This window comes from Callorhinus ursinus, unplaced genomic scaffold (genome assembly GCF_003265705.2).
Source record: "Callorhinus ursinus isolate GAN/ISIS: 27379988/994484 unplaced genomic scaffold, GSC_fseal_2.0 scaffold17, whole genome shotgun sequence".
Taxonomy (NCBI): domain Eukaryota; kingdom Metazoa; phylum Chordata; class Mammalia; order Carnivora; family Otariidae; genus Callorhinus; species Callorhinus ursinus.
In genome coordinates this window covers 28,232,587-28,246,952 of record NW_027397079.1, presented here as the reverse complement: position 1 = coordinate 28,246,952, position 14,366 = coordinate 28,232,587, and the positions used below count along the sequence as shown (strand labels likewise).

At 52.5% G+C, this 14,366-nt stretch overlaps 1 protein-coding gene across 13 annotated transcripts in view; it reads right to left on the bottom strand.

Moving 5' to 3' along the window:
- The window catches only part of RBPMS (RNA binding protein, mRNA processing factor), a 173,333-nt gene that overhangs the window by 14,669 nt on the left and 144,298 nt on the right, over positions 1-14,366 (bottom strand). For 5 of the 13 annotated variants that reach the window (XM_073902405.1, XM_073902401.1, XM_025885917.2 and 2 more), the window contains 2 exons: positions 12,045-12,175; positions 9,147-9,374 (listed from right to left, as the gene is read on the bottom strand). The exons of 2 other annotated variants lie outside the window; for them this stretch is intronic. In XM_073902405.1, the coding sequence (XP_073758506.1) occupies positions 9,243-9,374; positions 12,045-12,175 (263 nt within the window). In that variant the 3' untranslated portion in view covers positions 9,147-9,242. 6 more of the 13 variants (XM_073902403.1, XM_073902400.1, XM_073902404.1 and 3 more) reach the window with 2 other exon arrangements.

Below are 14,366 nucleotides of genomic sequence, written 5' to 3'. Positions count from 1 at the left end.
AATGCCCATTTACTGCTGCTCCCGTTTCCCGGGAGGTGGCATGGCCTCCCCGCAACACAGGCAGCTGGGAGTGGGAGAGGGAGAGCAATTACATCAAAGGGGGGAGATGCTCAGGAGGGCTGGATGGCTCCGTGGAGAGTAGCATCCTCTCCAGTGTGGCAGGAGGAGAAAGATGGATCTTCAACCTGGCCCAAAATGTTTCTAGAGTAGAATGCAATGCTGGAGGGAATTTTACCCTGGCAAACAGACTTCGATGGTTTAACAGAACAGATTTTGCTGGAGAACCCCCTTTTCACATGGCATCTTACTCAGATCTCCAAAGCATAAACAGATGAAGCAGCATCCTGGCAGAGGTGGAGGTGCAGGGGCCTGGAACCTGCAAGGAAACTCCGCAGAACCTGGGGGGTGCTAGGGGATTGATGAAGACCTCCTGCCTCTTCTAACCTGCTTTTACAGGTAGGGAAATCCATTGAGAGCTGGGTATTCTGAGTGACATCCCACGGGCACAGAACCCAGCAGGGTCAGGATCCAGGGCACAGGCTCCACTAGCTCTCGTTGACTGGTCTAGGAGTGGGCCCCCAGACAAAGCTCATACAGGATGCCCAGCCTTTGGTCTTGGTCCCCATGCAGAAGCCCTCAGCATTTCCTTCTACCCCATGGGCCTCCCCTTCGTCTCTGGCTCTCAATGCAGGGTGACAGGCCACACTGGGGGAAATCGATCCCAACTTGGGGGCCTCACCTACTTGGAAAATGAAGACTTAAAAGGACCAGAGATGTGTTTTGAGCTTCTCCCCATGCCAGGAATCCAGGTCAGGGAACCCCTTGGGCCAGCTGTGCATGAGAGATCCTTTGGGGCATCACACTGGATATTCTTAGAAATCAGATCACCAGCTCGGAGGGGTCCCCCTCATTGTGAGAGGGCAAAGCTGTATTCCTTGGGAGCCACCAGCAGGTACTGAAGTTCATTTAAGGCAGGGCCAGAGTCGTTTTCAACACTCAATAACAATTAAGGGGATGAGGGACCAGAAATTCTTTGCAAGCGGGTAGGCTAAAATATGCTACTTTGTGAATTTAGGAGTATATGCAGGATAAAGAAGAAATAAAGAAGGGAAGTGTGGGAGGATGGGAAGGAAAAGGGAGGGAGGAGGACAGGGGTGCAGGGGGAGGGGGCAGAAGGGAGGAGAGGGTGAGACAAAGACAAAAATTTCATACCTACCCATGGCTTATGGCTTTGTGCGTCTGAATCCACTTGCTCACTAAGCAAAGGGCAGAGCTGGAGCTGCCTTCCTGAGACAGGTGGTAAAGGAGGGGATGGGGGCACAGCCCCATGGCAGGTGGGGGGCTGGGAACCTAAACACACAGCGGGAGGGGATGGGTCTGTGTGCACTGGAGTCGGAGGGAGCGTGGTGGTGGCGACTGGTGCTGCCTGGGTGTGGCGCTGGGGCACTGAGCCCCACGAGGCCAAGACATGTTGGTGTTTCAGAGACACAGGAAGAGGGAGGTCTGACCAGGGGGTGGGGGCGCAGTGGATGGCATGATTTTTGGTGACAGTGACTGCGAGAAGGAAGCTCTTCATCTCCCACACGCCCACCCCAGCCTCAGCCAACCTCGGGTGCATGCTGGCCTCTTCCACCCACACCGCCCTCGAACCCGGAGCCCTGCAGTCAGCCTGGTCTAGAACCCCTGAGCACTCCAGGGCGCCAAGCAGGCTGACTCTGGGCTGTGGGCTCTAGGAGAAGTCGTACCCAGCTCAGCTGAGCTGAAGATGGCCCGCTGGCTGATTCTCGGGGAGGATGTGGTGGTGATGGAGTCAACAGAGGCCCCGAAATTCATCACTCTGTGCCCCATGGCTTGGATACCACAGCCCCTGCCAACAGGGTGGCCTTTCTCACCGCATCCCCTAGGCCTCCAAGCCAGCCTCCGCTATTCAGCTCAGAGGGGCGCAGTGGCAGGCACTTGCCAGCAGAGGGCAGTGCCCCCGCCCGGCCACGCCGGAGCTGCTCCCCGCACGCGGCAGGCAGCTGGTCCAGTTGAGTGAGCAGTTGGGTGCTAACTACTGTGGTCCTCTGGGACGGGGCTGGGGGGGACGGAACCCCACCTGGGCTGCTTGTTCTGCTGTGGTTTCTGGCTCCGGGTCACTCGTGGCCACTCCGGCCCACTGCCCAGGGGCTGCTGTAGTGCGTCAACACCGGGGAGACCTGTGCTTAGCCTGCGGACAATCCGGCAGCGCTAAGTCTGTGCCACTGGCTTTCCATGTAAGACAGGATCCTGTCTGTAGAAAACTGCATGTGAGCTGGCGCGCACACACACCCCACAACTGCACACTCACAACCCTGCCTACGATCCCAGGAGCTTCTCAAGTCCCTAGAAGAATCTCTACCGATATATGTGATCCACGGCGACACTGCTGCTCACTCTGCCAGACCGCTAAGCACACCATTGCACACACTGCGGCCTGTGGTCCTGGAAGCACCCGGAAGACGCCGGGACGCTTCTCGGCTCCAACTCAGTAATGCCGCGTCGTTACCGTCCGGTTCACTATCCAGGGGCCACACTGTATGGGATTCCACCATCACACTTCTTCGGGAATGCTCTTCGAAAACACAGTGCCCCTGCAAAGTAACACTGAGGTCCTCCACACCTTAGCACGGATGGCACCAGCTCCCGCGACGTGTGTGAGAGCTCGGATAGGAGAGGAGAACAGCCAGAAACAGAAATACCCCAGAGCAAAAATAAACTGGAATGCCAGAGAAAGTAGTAAGTATCCATAAAGGTCATTTCTATCCTCTTCCACTTGCAGATGAGGAAACCAAGGCCCAGCGGAGTGAAGTACATACAGAATTCACAGTTCTGAGCATGATGCCAAACAGGAAGACCCTGACCGGTCTCGAGCGCGGAGCCCTCAGCCCTCCGGCAAACAATGCAGAGCAAGCGGCGAGAGACCATGGACCTGCGCTGTACCCCCCTACCCCTCCCTTCCAGGGGCCGCCCGTCCTCACCACGCCGGCCTTCAGAAATAGCACGAGAAGTGCCTACCAGGTGCTATTTTCTCCTCCATGAGATAAAGGGATCGGTCTAGACCAGTGGTTCTCAGAGTGTGGTCCCTGGCCCACCGGCATCACCTGGGAACTTGTCAGAAATGCAAAAAGCCCAGGGAGAGAATCCCAAGTCCCTGCATGTCACAAGCCCTTTGGGAGATGATGATGCACACGTTCAAGTTCGAGAGACACTGTTCCTGTGTGAGGTTTCAGAAGTGTGGCTGGAAGCAGGCTGTCTAGAGATGCTCTGTGCTCAAGGAAGTCGGAGAGAAATGCAGTCTCTGCCCCTTCAGCGGAATCGAGAAGTTCCACCATGAAGAAACCCGTTTGACTTGATTTAAACCCTGGGTTTCCCAAGTTTATCTGCCCACAGAATCTTTTTATTATGTTCACCCGAGGTGGCTGAGAAATGCTGGTGTGGAAGAGCCCTTCCAGGAGGTGACTTTCGGTGCATCTGGGAGGCTGAGGCATGCCAATATGGCATCCAAGTTTCTAGCTCTTAACAAAACTAATCAGAGCTGGAAGATCACCAGACCAGCTAGGTGCCCTGGATGTCTGATCTAATCTGTAAGAAGCAGTGAAGATTTTCTTACCTTTTCCGAAGCAGGTGCTGTACCTGAACACAGATTTCCCCAGCACCATCTATTCAGAGCCGGGCTCTCCTTTCTAAGGCATGGATATTCAGGTTTCTACACTGGGCCCGAGCAGGAGCGCTGACTACCCTGCTGGGGCTCTCCCAACATTGAAACAAGTGCAGCCAGCCACTCACACATTCTTTAGTTATAACCAGCCCTGGCCTGCTCACTCCAGGCCTAAGGATCCATTCTGAGCACCGAATAAAGCACGTCAGGTCCTACAGCAAACTTTGCTGAAGGCTGCCAGGCTAAGGAGAGGCTGCCAAGCCAGGAGCACACTGCGGTCCAAGAAACTCCAAACTCACCAAAGACACTAGATTGATCTGCAATACAAAAAAGATGATCGTCTTTATGGGACTAATCACAGGGTTCTTTAAAATAGCACCCCTGCCCTATCTGACACAGTGTTCACCAAAACTGGAAGAACACTTTTGCTCCAGCCCAGCCCTATGCCCCTGCAAGATCTCCCCGTCCGGATGGTGGGATGCTGCTGAGGCCTGAGCCCAGGCAGCGACAAGGTCTAGACCCCTGTGAACACCTCCTGCTAAGACCAGTCAAGGCTGGGCTTAATTACCCATAAGCCTTCAGGGATAATTTTCTCTCCTGGGCTTTTAGACTCTTTCCCTGTCTGTCCTAAGCACAAGCCAGGTTCTTGCCTTCAAAGAGGCATGTGAAATGTGCTCAGACACCCCAGAAGTTCACTCAAGACGTTACTCGGGTCGAGGGCACCCAAGCGTGTAACATCCTGTGTCAGATTAAGTCCACAGTGGCTGCTTGTCATCCATATTTAATTCTGCCAGTCTGTTAATTTTTAACTATGTTTGCTATCAAGGGCCATTAGAGGTCCCCAGGAGCCAAGCCCAGTGAAGCGAGAAGTACTTCATGGCAGAGTGGATGAGGCTTGAGGTTGGGGTGTCCCACTTTCCCATCCTGTCACTGAGCTCTGGCCTTCCCCACTGGCAGCACAAAACCTGAATAAAACATGATCCCATTTGGAGTTGATTTGCCTTTTTTCCCCTGTCAGAATTGGTTTTCTTCAAGGAGAAGTTCACTTTCTTTTCATGAAGGCTACATTTTGTATTTCTAAACTTTCTCTGTAGTCTTGGTTTTGTTTCCAGAGCACTTAGAATTCTCATACTTTTAGATGGTATCTGGGTGCCCATTCCCAGGAAAGGAGGCCCAAGCCTGGGCAGAGGGCCACCTGGCCAAACCAGAGCCTCGCCTTGGCATAACCGTGGCCGCAGGCTGCCATTCTTGCCCTGGCACCAGCTACTTCTCTTCTGCACCCAAGAACAGAGCCTGGGCCTTGAGGGTTCCCTTGGTGGGGTGCTGGTCTCGAGTCCCTATATCCCAACTGCTTCTAATGCTACAAAGGGAGGACTGGGAGCCTCTGGGCCATGCCAGATCAAGTTCTGACAGAAAGAAGGAAACAGAAGAGCCAGGTTAATTACGACCCCATGCCAAGCATTTTACTCTTTCACTCGAAATGACCCCATCAAGTAAATATTCATTCTTCCTACTTAGAGATGAGGAAACCGAGCTTCAGTGAGGTTAAAATAAACTTGCTTAAAATCCCAAAGGTCGCACAGTGGGTGGAAACAGTCATTAAAACTGGCCTGTTTGATCCCGATTCTGTGCCAGGCCCTCTGCACCGCCCTACTGGGATGGTCAGACCACTTACTTGTTGATCATCCCAAGGACGAGGTGGGCTCATGGACTCGGGAGGAGTTCTCATTGCGAAGGAGACCGGGGAAAAAGTCATAGGCCCTAGGAAGTTTAGCCTTACAAAGGCCAAAATGAAACAAGCTTGAGGGACCGGAAAGACAGTGCCCCAAAAGGAGGAAACCCTGTGGCCCCCCAGCCAGGAAGAGGCCCACTTGGAGCCGCTCTCTCGGTCACAGCAACGGTAAATTTGAGGAGTCTCGCTGAGGTCCCCAACCACGGCCGGGGCCACCAGACTAGGGGGCTGCCGAGCGTGGTGAAGTTCGGGGCCCGGCAGCAGCTCTGGCCACAGGAGCCAGCTACCCCCATGAACTCTGGCTGAAGGACTCCGGACTGCTTCTCAAGAGGCCAGTGCGGATGCGCCGAGAACTTCCGTCCCTCACTGCCTTACTAGGGGCTCCCGAGGTCTCCAGATGCCGAGCCGCAGAGGAGGGGGTGAGGACAGAAAAGGTAAACAGGAGGTCATTTGCTTGGCCAGGGATCCCCTGGGGTTTGGCCACAGGACTGTGGAGAGAGTGACTTCCCAAGGCACAAGAGGGGGCGCTGCCACCCGGAAACGAGATGGGGCAGAATCCTAGCGGATGGACTGTGGGAAGAATGAGCCACAGAGTCCAGGGAGGAACGGGCCAGATGACCCGTGGGTCTTTCTCTTCTCCAGTTTCTCCGATAGCAAAGCAAGATAAGGCAGCAGCTGGAAAGTTCAGGGACAACGGGTTTGAATAAAGCAACCCACAGGAACCACTTGGTCTCTCCGGGAATTCAGCTGTTTCCCACTCTTGATCTATTTCCTGTCAGGGATCGGTTTTCTCCTGACAGGCGTGTCCGGGCCTGGCCGTCGGGGAGGGCATCCTATGGGCACGCGTCCTCTCGGCGCTGGCACAGGCTGCAGACACCTCACGGCTGGATGCAGGGCTGTCACTCTGGCGGCTGTCCCCAGACGCCTCATCCTGCTTGCCTGTCGCTCGTTTGTTCTTCCTAACCTCTGGCCTTCCATTCGGCCGCAGTCACGAGGACACTGCAGCTGCCTCAATGTTGTCAAGACGGTGCTGGATGCCTGTCGCGTCTGAACGATCACTGCCTCGTAGAGAGCTAGCCTAGGTGTCCTCCTTGTTGAAAATTCACATGCTCCTTAAAACCAGCATTTAGGGCACACTCTCACATTCTACAGATTTTATTTGAGAGAGTGCACGAGAGAAAGCACAAGACAGGGGAGGGTCAGAGGTTGAGAAGCAGACTCCCTGCCGAGCGGGGAGCCTGATACGGGGCTCGATCCTGGGACTCCAGGATCATGACCTGAGCCGAAGGCAGTCGCTTAACTGACTGAGCCACCCGGGCGCCCCCAGGCCCTCTTGTTCTACAGGAGGGATTATTAGGCCCACTTTACTGAAGCCCAGGGAGGTTACATAAAGCACTTGTTCAGTAGAGATCACACAGCTCGTAAATGGCAGAGCCAGTGTCTGACCAGGTAGCCCCACAGCTCGCACTTCCAAGCCCGTGCTACCGCCAGGCTCAGCCCTCCTGAAGGACTCGAGTTCCGGCACGGGCCGGGCCTCGTGGGGCAGGCACAGAAACAGCCCCGAGGTGGTGCTGGGGAAGGAGAGGGGGCTCTGTGCTCCCTTCTAAGTGGCAGACACACGCCCAGAGCTCAGAGGAGGCCGACGCTGTGAGCTCAATGCCTGGCTGGCCTGTCCCCCACCTGGCCTCCTATGGGAGTTAACCGAGGGGCTCCTAGACCAGAAAGCTGAACCAAGTCAGGAACTAGACAAGGCTAGCACATTCAGGAGACAGAGCACCCAGGGGCAGTTTCTCCTCACAGTCTGACCTTCACGGAGCTGTAAGGTTTAAAGGGAAAGGTACATTATCAGAGGATTAACAGTTTCATCCATGTCTAAAAACAATTTAAAGCCTTGGGCTGATCAGCCCCCAAAGGTAACCTCTGCAGTCCCTCAAAGCCATGCTCTCCCAGACAATCACAAAGCCTGGACTGCAGGGAGACGGTGGATGGTGGCCATTGGAGAAAGCCAGGCCTCGAGGACCAGGTGTCAGGCAGTAAGAGCTGATGCCATCTGGGAGGCCCTGAAGCAAACATCCTGAATCTCCCGACTCTTCCCTTCCCTTTGGGAGGCTGGCCAGCTGCTGGGATGCCGAAGCCCCCCCGCTTCCCCCCCCCCGGCTTTGTTCAGGCTCCCTCTGCAGGACCAGCCACCTTACCCACTGTGCACGAGCCCCGCCCCACTGGGTGCTCACCGGAGTCCATACTCACACCTGCCCTGCTCCCTGCCTCCCTCAAGACACTCCCTCTCTCCTGGGCCGTGCGCTTCCATTACACCCCGTGCCAAACCAGATCGCTTGTGTCTCATCTCAGTATTCTCCATAGGGCATAGTTAGTGACAAAGGAGAGGCTTAAGGAAATTTGTTTTTATAAAAAAGTTTGAAGATTCAGTTCGCAGTTGCCTTTCGCTGAGTAAATGCCTGATCAGGTGGGTGGGCGGGCAGCTCTGCCGTGAGCACCTGCAGAATGTTCCTGGCCCTTCTCTCCCCCTGTGATCTCTCTTCCTTCCCTGTGTGCCTGGGTCCATTTTTATACTGATTTTGGGTTTAACCTTTACAATTTGTCCTGTGTGTCACAAGGCACCTCCCCAGGGGCATGTCCTGCCCTGGAAGTCTATGTTACGATTTTAGAACCTTCTCTTGGCGTGCAGGTGATGGGTTCCAGCCGTGAGCCGTGGAGCAGCCCTGGAAGATCTGCCATGACTCAGGGCAAATGAGGCCCCTGGAGAAGACACAGGGAACCGGGACTTGCTCTCTCAGTCCTACTTACCTGGACAAGCTTCTGGCCCAACAAGGTGGCACTGGGTCAAGGGTAAATAGTATTGTTTCTAGAATGTAATGAGAGCAGTGCACTTTATTGGTTTTCTCTCTGCCCCGTCAGCAACAAGACTAAACGAGTAACTGGCACCAAGCAAAACTGAACGGGGACCGAAAAGGCTGAGCTGTGTGAGGACGATGTGGCACGAAGTGCTGTATGTGCATGAGAGAAGGTTCCTAAAAGCCATGGATAAAACCTGCCCTTCTGTTCACAGTGGCTTTCAGAATATATTTAATAAATTTTCAAACACCAATAACCTTGAAAGTAAACAGGATGATCATGTCTAAAAACGTTAATGATCTTCTTAGAACTCCGTTGTTTGCTGCATCAAGTTGTCCCTTCATCTCTACAAACGACACAGAAGTACTGCAGCCTACAGTCCCATTACCTTCTGCAATGAGGCCTCAAAAATGAGATGTGGTGTCAAATAAGCATCTTCAATTTATAGATGGAAGCACCAGATCACAGACGGAAGCTGGAGCAGAACCAGAAGATGCGACTCCTGATCTTCAATGACAATTTCTGCCCCTTGGGTCCTCCTTCCTCGAGATCAGGGCGGACAGACTGGAAACACAGCTCTTTGCTTCATACAGGCTTCTGACAGCCAGACATACCATCCCTGCTGATGCAAGATCTCCTGGTAGAGGTGACCCACAGATGCTAGAAAGAGAATCTTCCACCGTGCAGCTCTTGATGGCTCGGGAGCCCAAGAAGAGACCAGTAGCAGCAGTGAGGCCTCGGCTCTGGGCCAAGCCTCCCCTGGATGCTCTGAGGCCTTCTCCCATGTGGTGTGTGCTCAGCATCATGGGCCCAATTCTCCCACAATCTCATAGCTCCAAACTCACATCACCATGAAAACAAAACGCTGCAGTCTACTTGAGGTAATTTTTGCTCTGATTAAAATTTTTATTGAAATCTCTCAAATGTTACCAAGAAATAATTTTTGCAAAATGGGGGAAAAATAGCTAACAAGCAAATTCAACATGGGAGCTCCCTCTGCTGGTCTGCAGTAGGTTGGTATGTTACAAACACATTCCCAGAGACAAATCTAATTTGCTGGAGAAGTGGACAAAAGACAGGTGTGTTGGGCTTTGCCTCAGGAGAGAAACACTAGAAGAAAAAAAAAATCCAAGTCTCAAAACAGAGCACAACATTGCTAAGAAAAGCAAAATAATATAAAAGCTTCTCCAAAGACATACAGTAAGATCTCCAAACAAAACCGGAACCATCCACTAAGGGGATGCTCCGTTTTAGTCTTCCCCACTGCTCTACCTCCAGTTAATAAAAATTCTCTCAGGCCCTTTGAGTGAAGGTTAAGTTCTTATTCCCTTGTCTTTGCCTCCAAGTCTCTTCTTACAGGCTTCTCATCTACTTAGAGAAGAAAGTTCCAAGGAGTCAGTGGAGTGAGGCCTTTCCAAAATTCCAACAAAGAGTAAGTCTTTGGTGAGCCAGCACTGAGGCGTGGAAAGAGCAAGGCCTGGGAGTCAGGTGACCTGGCTCCAGTCACGGTAGAGCCACTCGCGACTTTCGAGAACTCTCCATCTTCTCCAGTCTGTCTCCTCAACTGTAAAATGGGCAGACCTGCTGGATCGGTAAAGCCTCTACCAGTTCATTCTAGGATTCTCATCTTGGACAAAGGAATTTAAATAACCGTATCTGTTCATGAGCCTTGGATACAGAACCCAAGCTTGCACTGGGAATGACTCCAAATAAGTTTTGGGGTTGAGCACAAGGATCTCACTGATTTCAGATGAAAGTTCCACCAACTCTAGGACCGATGTGGCGGAGCCAAGTAGATTCCAGGTTGGGAAAGTCTCAAGATCAAGACAGAACTCACAGGGGAGGGTGCCACCATGGGCAATACATCCCACTACCTCAAATGGTTGAGTCCATCTAATCTTGGCACTGTCTCTAACCTTTCTCACAATGGGCATGGGCTTTCTGATCTCTTAAGACTCTTCAGTTCCTCCTCCCATACACCCCCAGACAGACTTTGGATTTCAATCATTATACGAAGCAAGGCAAGTTACCCGGATGTTAGTAAGGCCCCAAAGCCACCGTTCCCAGTCCTTTCTGGCCACTGTCAATTCTTGCCTTTCCAGGACAATGGTGAAAGGCTTTGCTGCTGATTAACAAAGCCACTGATAGTCACAATACTCTGCACACCTGGCACCGCTCCATGGTATTAGGAACATTTGCCTCAACTGTCAGTTAATCCTTACTTAGGCGGTCTAGGAAGAGGAGCGAAGACATCTCCACAGATGGTGGGGGCGGGCCCACAAACAGAGGGGGCCTCTTTGAGTCGCTCCCCATAAGCTACAAAGTTATCCCCAAGGCCACTGAGAACATTTCAATGACTCAGCAGAAGACAGCCACAGGTTTAGGTTTCATCCCTTCTCCCTCCCCTGGCCCCTGCGAGGAGCCCAAGCGCTGACAGGGACTGAGGCCGAGGCGGCAGCGAGGGAAGGGAAAGCGGAAAGCACAGCCGATCCGGACCCCGGGCCATCGGGCTCTGAATCCTGGGGCTGCTCTAAGTCCTGTTCCGAGCCAGCAGCTCTCACCGTCACCCTCTCCTTTTCCCTCACTACCTCCTTCTGCCACCACCGAGGGTCGTCACTTCGGGGGCCTCTCTCTGTAGTCTGCCTGCTTGGTGCCCGGGAGGCTGGGCCATGCACATGTGCACAGAGCACGCACGGCTCGGCTGGAACGGAACGGACGCGTACGCTGCCAGCACCCCGCCTGAGCCCCTGGCCGCGAGGACGTCAGCTAGGGGGCTGCTTGTCCGTGCTTTAGTCAACACAGTGAGTTCTGTACAACATGGAAGAGTTTCCCCGTCCGAAGGAAGAGTTTTCTGGGAAGCTGTGTATTTCATTCAGCCTTGTAAATAAACACTAAGCAAAACAAACAAAAACTCCACCTCTCTGTCCAGGCCAACAGTTTTTCAGAAACCAGGCTTTCCTACTTTTAGAGGAGTTATACATGCGGTAAAATGTATGAAATCTATATTCTCTCTTCTTTGCTGTTGATCCTTGCTGAATCCTAACACTACTTCATTACTACTGCTTGCACTAAGAGCAACTCCCCCCCCCCCAACCAAGGGGAGAGGGAGGGTTGGTACGTGGGTAGTAATCTTTGTGAAGAAACAAGGGAGTTTTATTTAACTAAGAAGGGAAGTGGGTCCAGACAGAGACCTTCACCTTGACCTGTAATTACATTCCCCACACTACACTGTACCTCCTTTTCTAAAGGTGGAAAAAAAGGAATCCTAATCTTCCCTGTAACATCTGTAAGCTAGCACATGGTCTTCCTGGAAGCTTCCAACTTTCCCCTTTGGTCACTAGCTCTCCTAGAACATGAGAGACGAAATCCCTCCACGCACAGACACAGAACTCCGGCAACCAGCGCGAGCCTCCCTCGGCAGCCCTCCCGCATGACCAGGCACACGCGACTATGTTCTAGGGACGCCCTCGGGCTGGCTGGGGGCTGGGGGTGGGGGGGTGGGAACCTGCACCCCGTCTCTCGTGTGTGGTATGAGGGTGAGATCATTAGGGAAGAGAGAGGTGTCACTGGGGCAAACATCAGGCAGTGGGTGATATCATTGCTGTCAGACGGTCCTCAAGTCCTGGAGGAGTGTCAGCTTGATTTAGAGGAGGTCATTAATCTCCGGAAGGGGGATCTGTTAGCCGGATAGGTGTTAGTTGTATGGTGTGCTCTGGGGAACCAGGTTCGAAAGGACTGGTGGTGGAGGGAGTGAAGTCGTGGCCGATGGGTATAAATTACCTGGGCATGCAGTGAAGCGGGATAGGTGAAAGCAGGAGGAGGTAGAGCAGGCGCTAACTCCGCTGGGTACAGAGGGTACGGGGCCCACACTTCAGGGCTACTGGGGTAAAGTGCAGGCACTGTGAGCTCATCTGCAAGAAAAGAATAAGGGAAGAGTTAGTGGTTACCAAACAGCTGCTTTCAAATCAGAAACAAAACACCAAACAACCCCGAGCCCCCATCCAGTCAGAAGTCAAATTACTCTCATGCTTTCAACAACCTGTGGGTTTTGGTCCCCAAACTCTAAGCAAGGGAATGGTAAATACAAAGTGGAAAAAAGCAACCGGCATCTGCTGCCTGTCTGGCCTGCTGGGATCTCAGGCCTGGGCTCTGCCCTGGACACTCTGATGTCTTTCCAACCAGAGCTGGGGGGAAACAAGAACAGTGGGGATTTCCTGCCCCAAACCGCACACGTGGCCCTCAGAGGGGCAGAGGAAGAAAGAGAACTGGTAGGAGATATCCCATGAAAACCCACTGCAGAGCCTTTGGGAGAACAATGGTTTACTGGCAGGGTCATGATAGACCAGCACAACTGTAGGCCTTCTCTGTTTAACAGTGTAATTACTACTGACAAATACATCATCATCACCAAGCACTTTCCATTTAGCTCTCCGAAGCAGGGGCCAGCCACTGTACCTGCAGGGCGTTTAAGATGTCAAAAATGCAGAGAGGAGAAGTGAAACAGCCTGGAGTATCCTGATTAAAGTTAAACTCCACGAAGATGCAAATTAGAACACTCGTAGTTGCTGCTTACACTGACTGTATTTTCTAGGGGGAACAAGTGAGTCGTGTTGCCAACTGACTGGTCTGAATCCGATTCCATTCAGGTCAAGCTGCAGTTTGCCAGACTGAAGGGCAAGTGCCCGGGGCTCAGAATATATCAGGAAGCAATCCATTAAAATAACAGCAAACACATGAGGGAGCGTCTCAGCAAAGAAAAAAAAAAATCACATCAGTCGATAGTTATGAATCTGGACTCTGTGAAACAGCAATCTCAGTATGTGCTTTTATCACCTGTCAAAATCTGAAATCAAGGAGGCCAAGGATGCTACCCGGGGATGCCGAAGGAGTCAGGAAAAGGCGACTGTCATAAAGCCATTAGTGACTCTGCCATTCTGCCATTCAGGACTTTCCAGAAGTCTAGCGTGCACGTGACCCAAGGTCGAAAGGGTCATTTCACTCCTTCCCACATATAAGCCACCCCACCCCAGGCCTGCTCATTCCACATCTCCCTCATCCTCTCTGTCCTCCCCCCAAACTGTGGCTCTGGGAAGGGTTTTCAGTATGGGAAGGGGACTAAAGACAGAGAACTTTCCTGAGTGTGATGTGGGGACTACTCTTTGGAGCAATGGGGAAAGCAGCTGAGCCTATGGGTGCACGGGGACCTGGTGAGATTTTCCACAGCCAGCCAGCCAGCACAGCCAGAACTACTGAAAAGATGGGGAGTCCAGAGCTGACTGAGGATTATCCATTCAGAGGGCAGCGTGGGGACCCCAGCAATGCGGAGAGCTACGCTGCGGCTGCCCCCGACTCCCCCTCTCAACAAGGCAGTTAAAATGTCCTCTTCAGACTTGGTGAGGGGAGGGCAGACTGCGTGTAGATTAGACTGGAGAGCCGAGCCCGAAGCGTGGACTCATCCTTATTATTCGAATAGGAACACAGTAGCATCCTAAGCTTCTTCAAATGATCAAGTCTACACCACCTATTTCTTGCTCTAGAGTGTGTAGTTTGTCAGAAAATTCCTTACGGAGGGGTTGGGAGAACGCTTCACAGACCCCTGTGTTTCCGGTCACGACGAGACCATATGATTTCCATTAAAGCAACTCTTGTGGGAGCCCCGCTCGTGGAAACGAACTGCTGCCAGAACCCAGGCCTCGGATTTTAAACAAACAACCATTCTCAGGAATGGCAAGCTATTATTGTTGTTGTTGGTACTGTTGTTTCAGCTACCATGCTATTTTAAGACATTCTGAGTCTTTTTTAAAAAAAAGTCAAGAGAGTCTCAGGACCTAGCACACGAATGTCTTAGCCCATGCTTGCTCAGCCCTACTGTGACAGCAGACGACTCTTGACTCTAACCGCCATCAGACAGGACTATGCAGGGCCTGCAGCCTGATGGCAGCAGGTCCTCAGCCTGTGGCCTCAAAGGAACTGGCCAAGTTGGGGGTGCTCTAATCTGATCCACTTTCCTTTAGAAAGTTTTAAAAATGAAATGAGATGTCTTTTAAGAGACCTGATCCTACAGAGATAAATACTGGAGACAGGTAGAGTCAGGATTTCAAT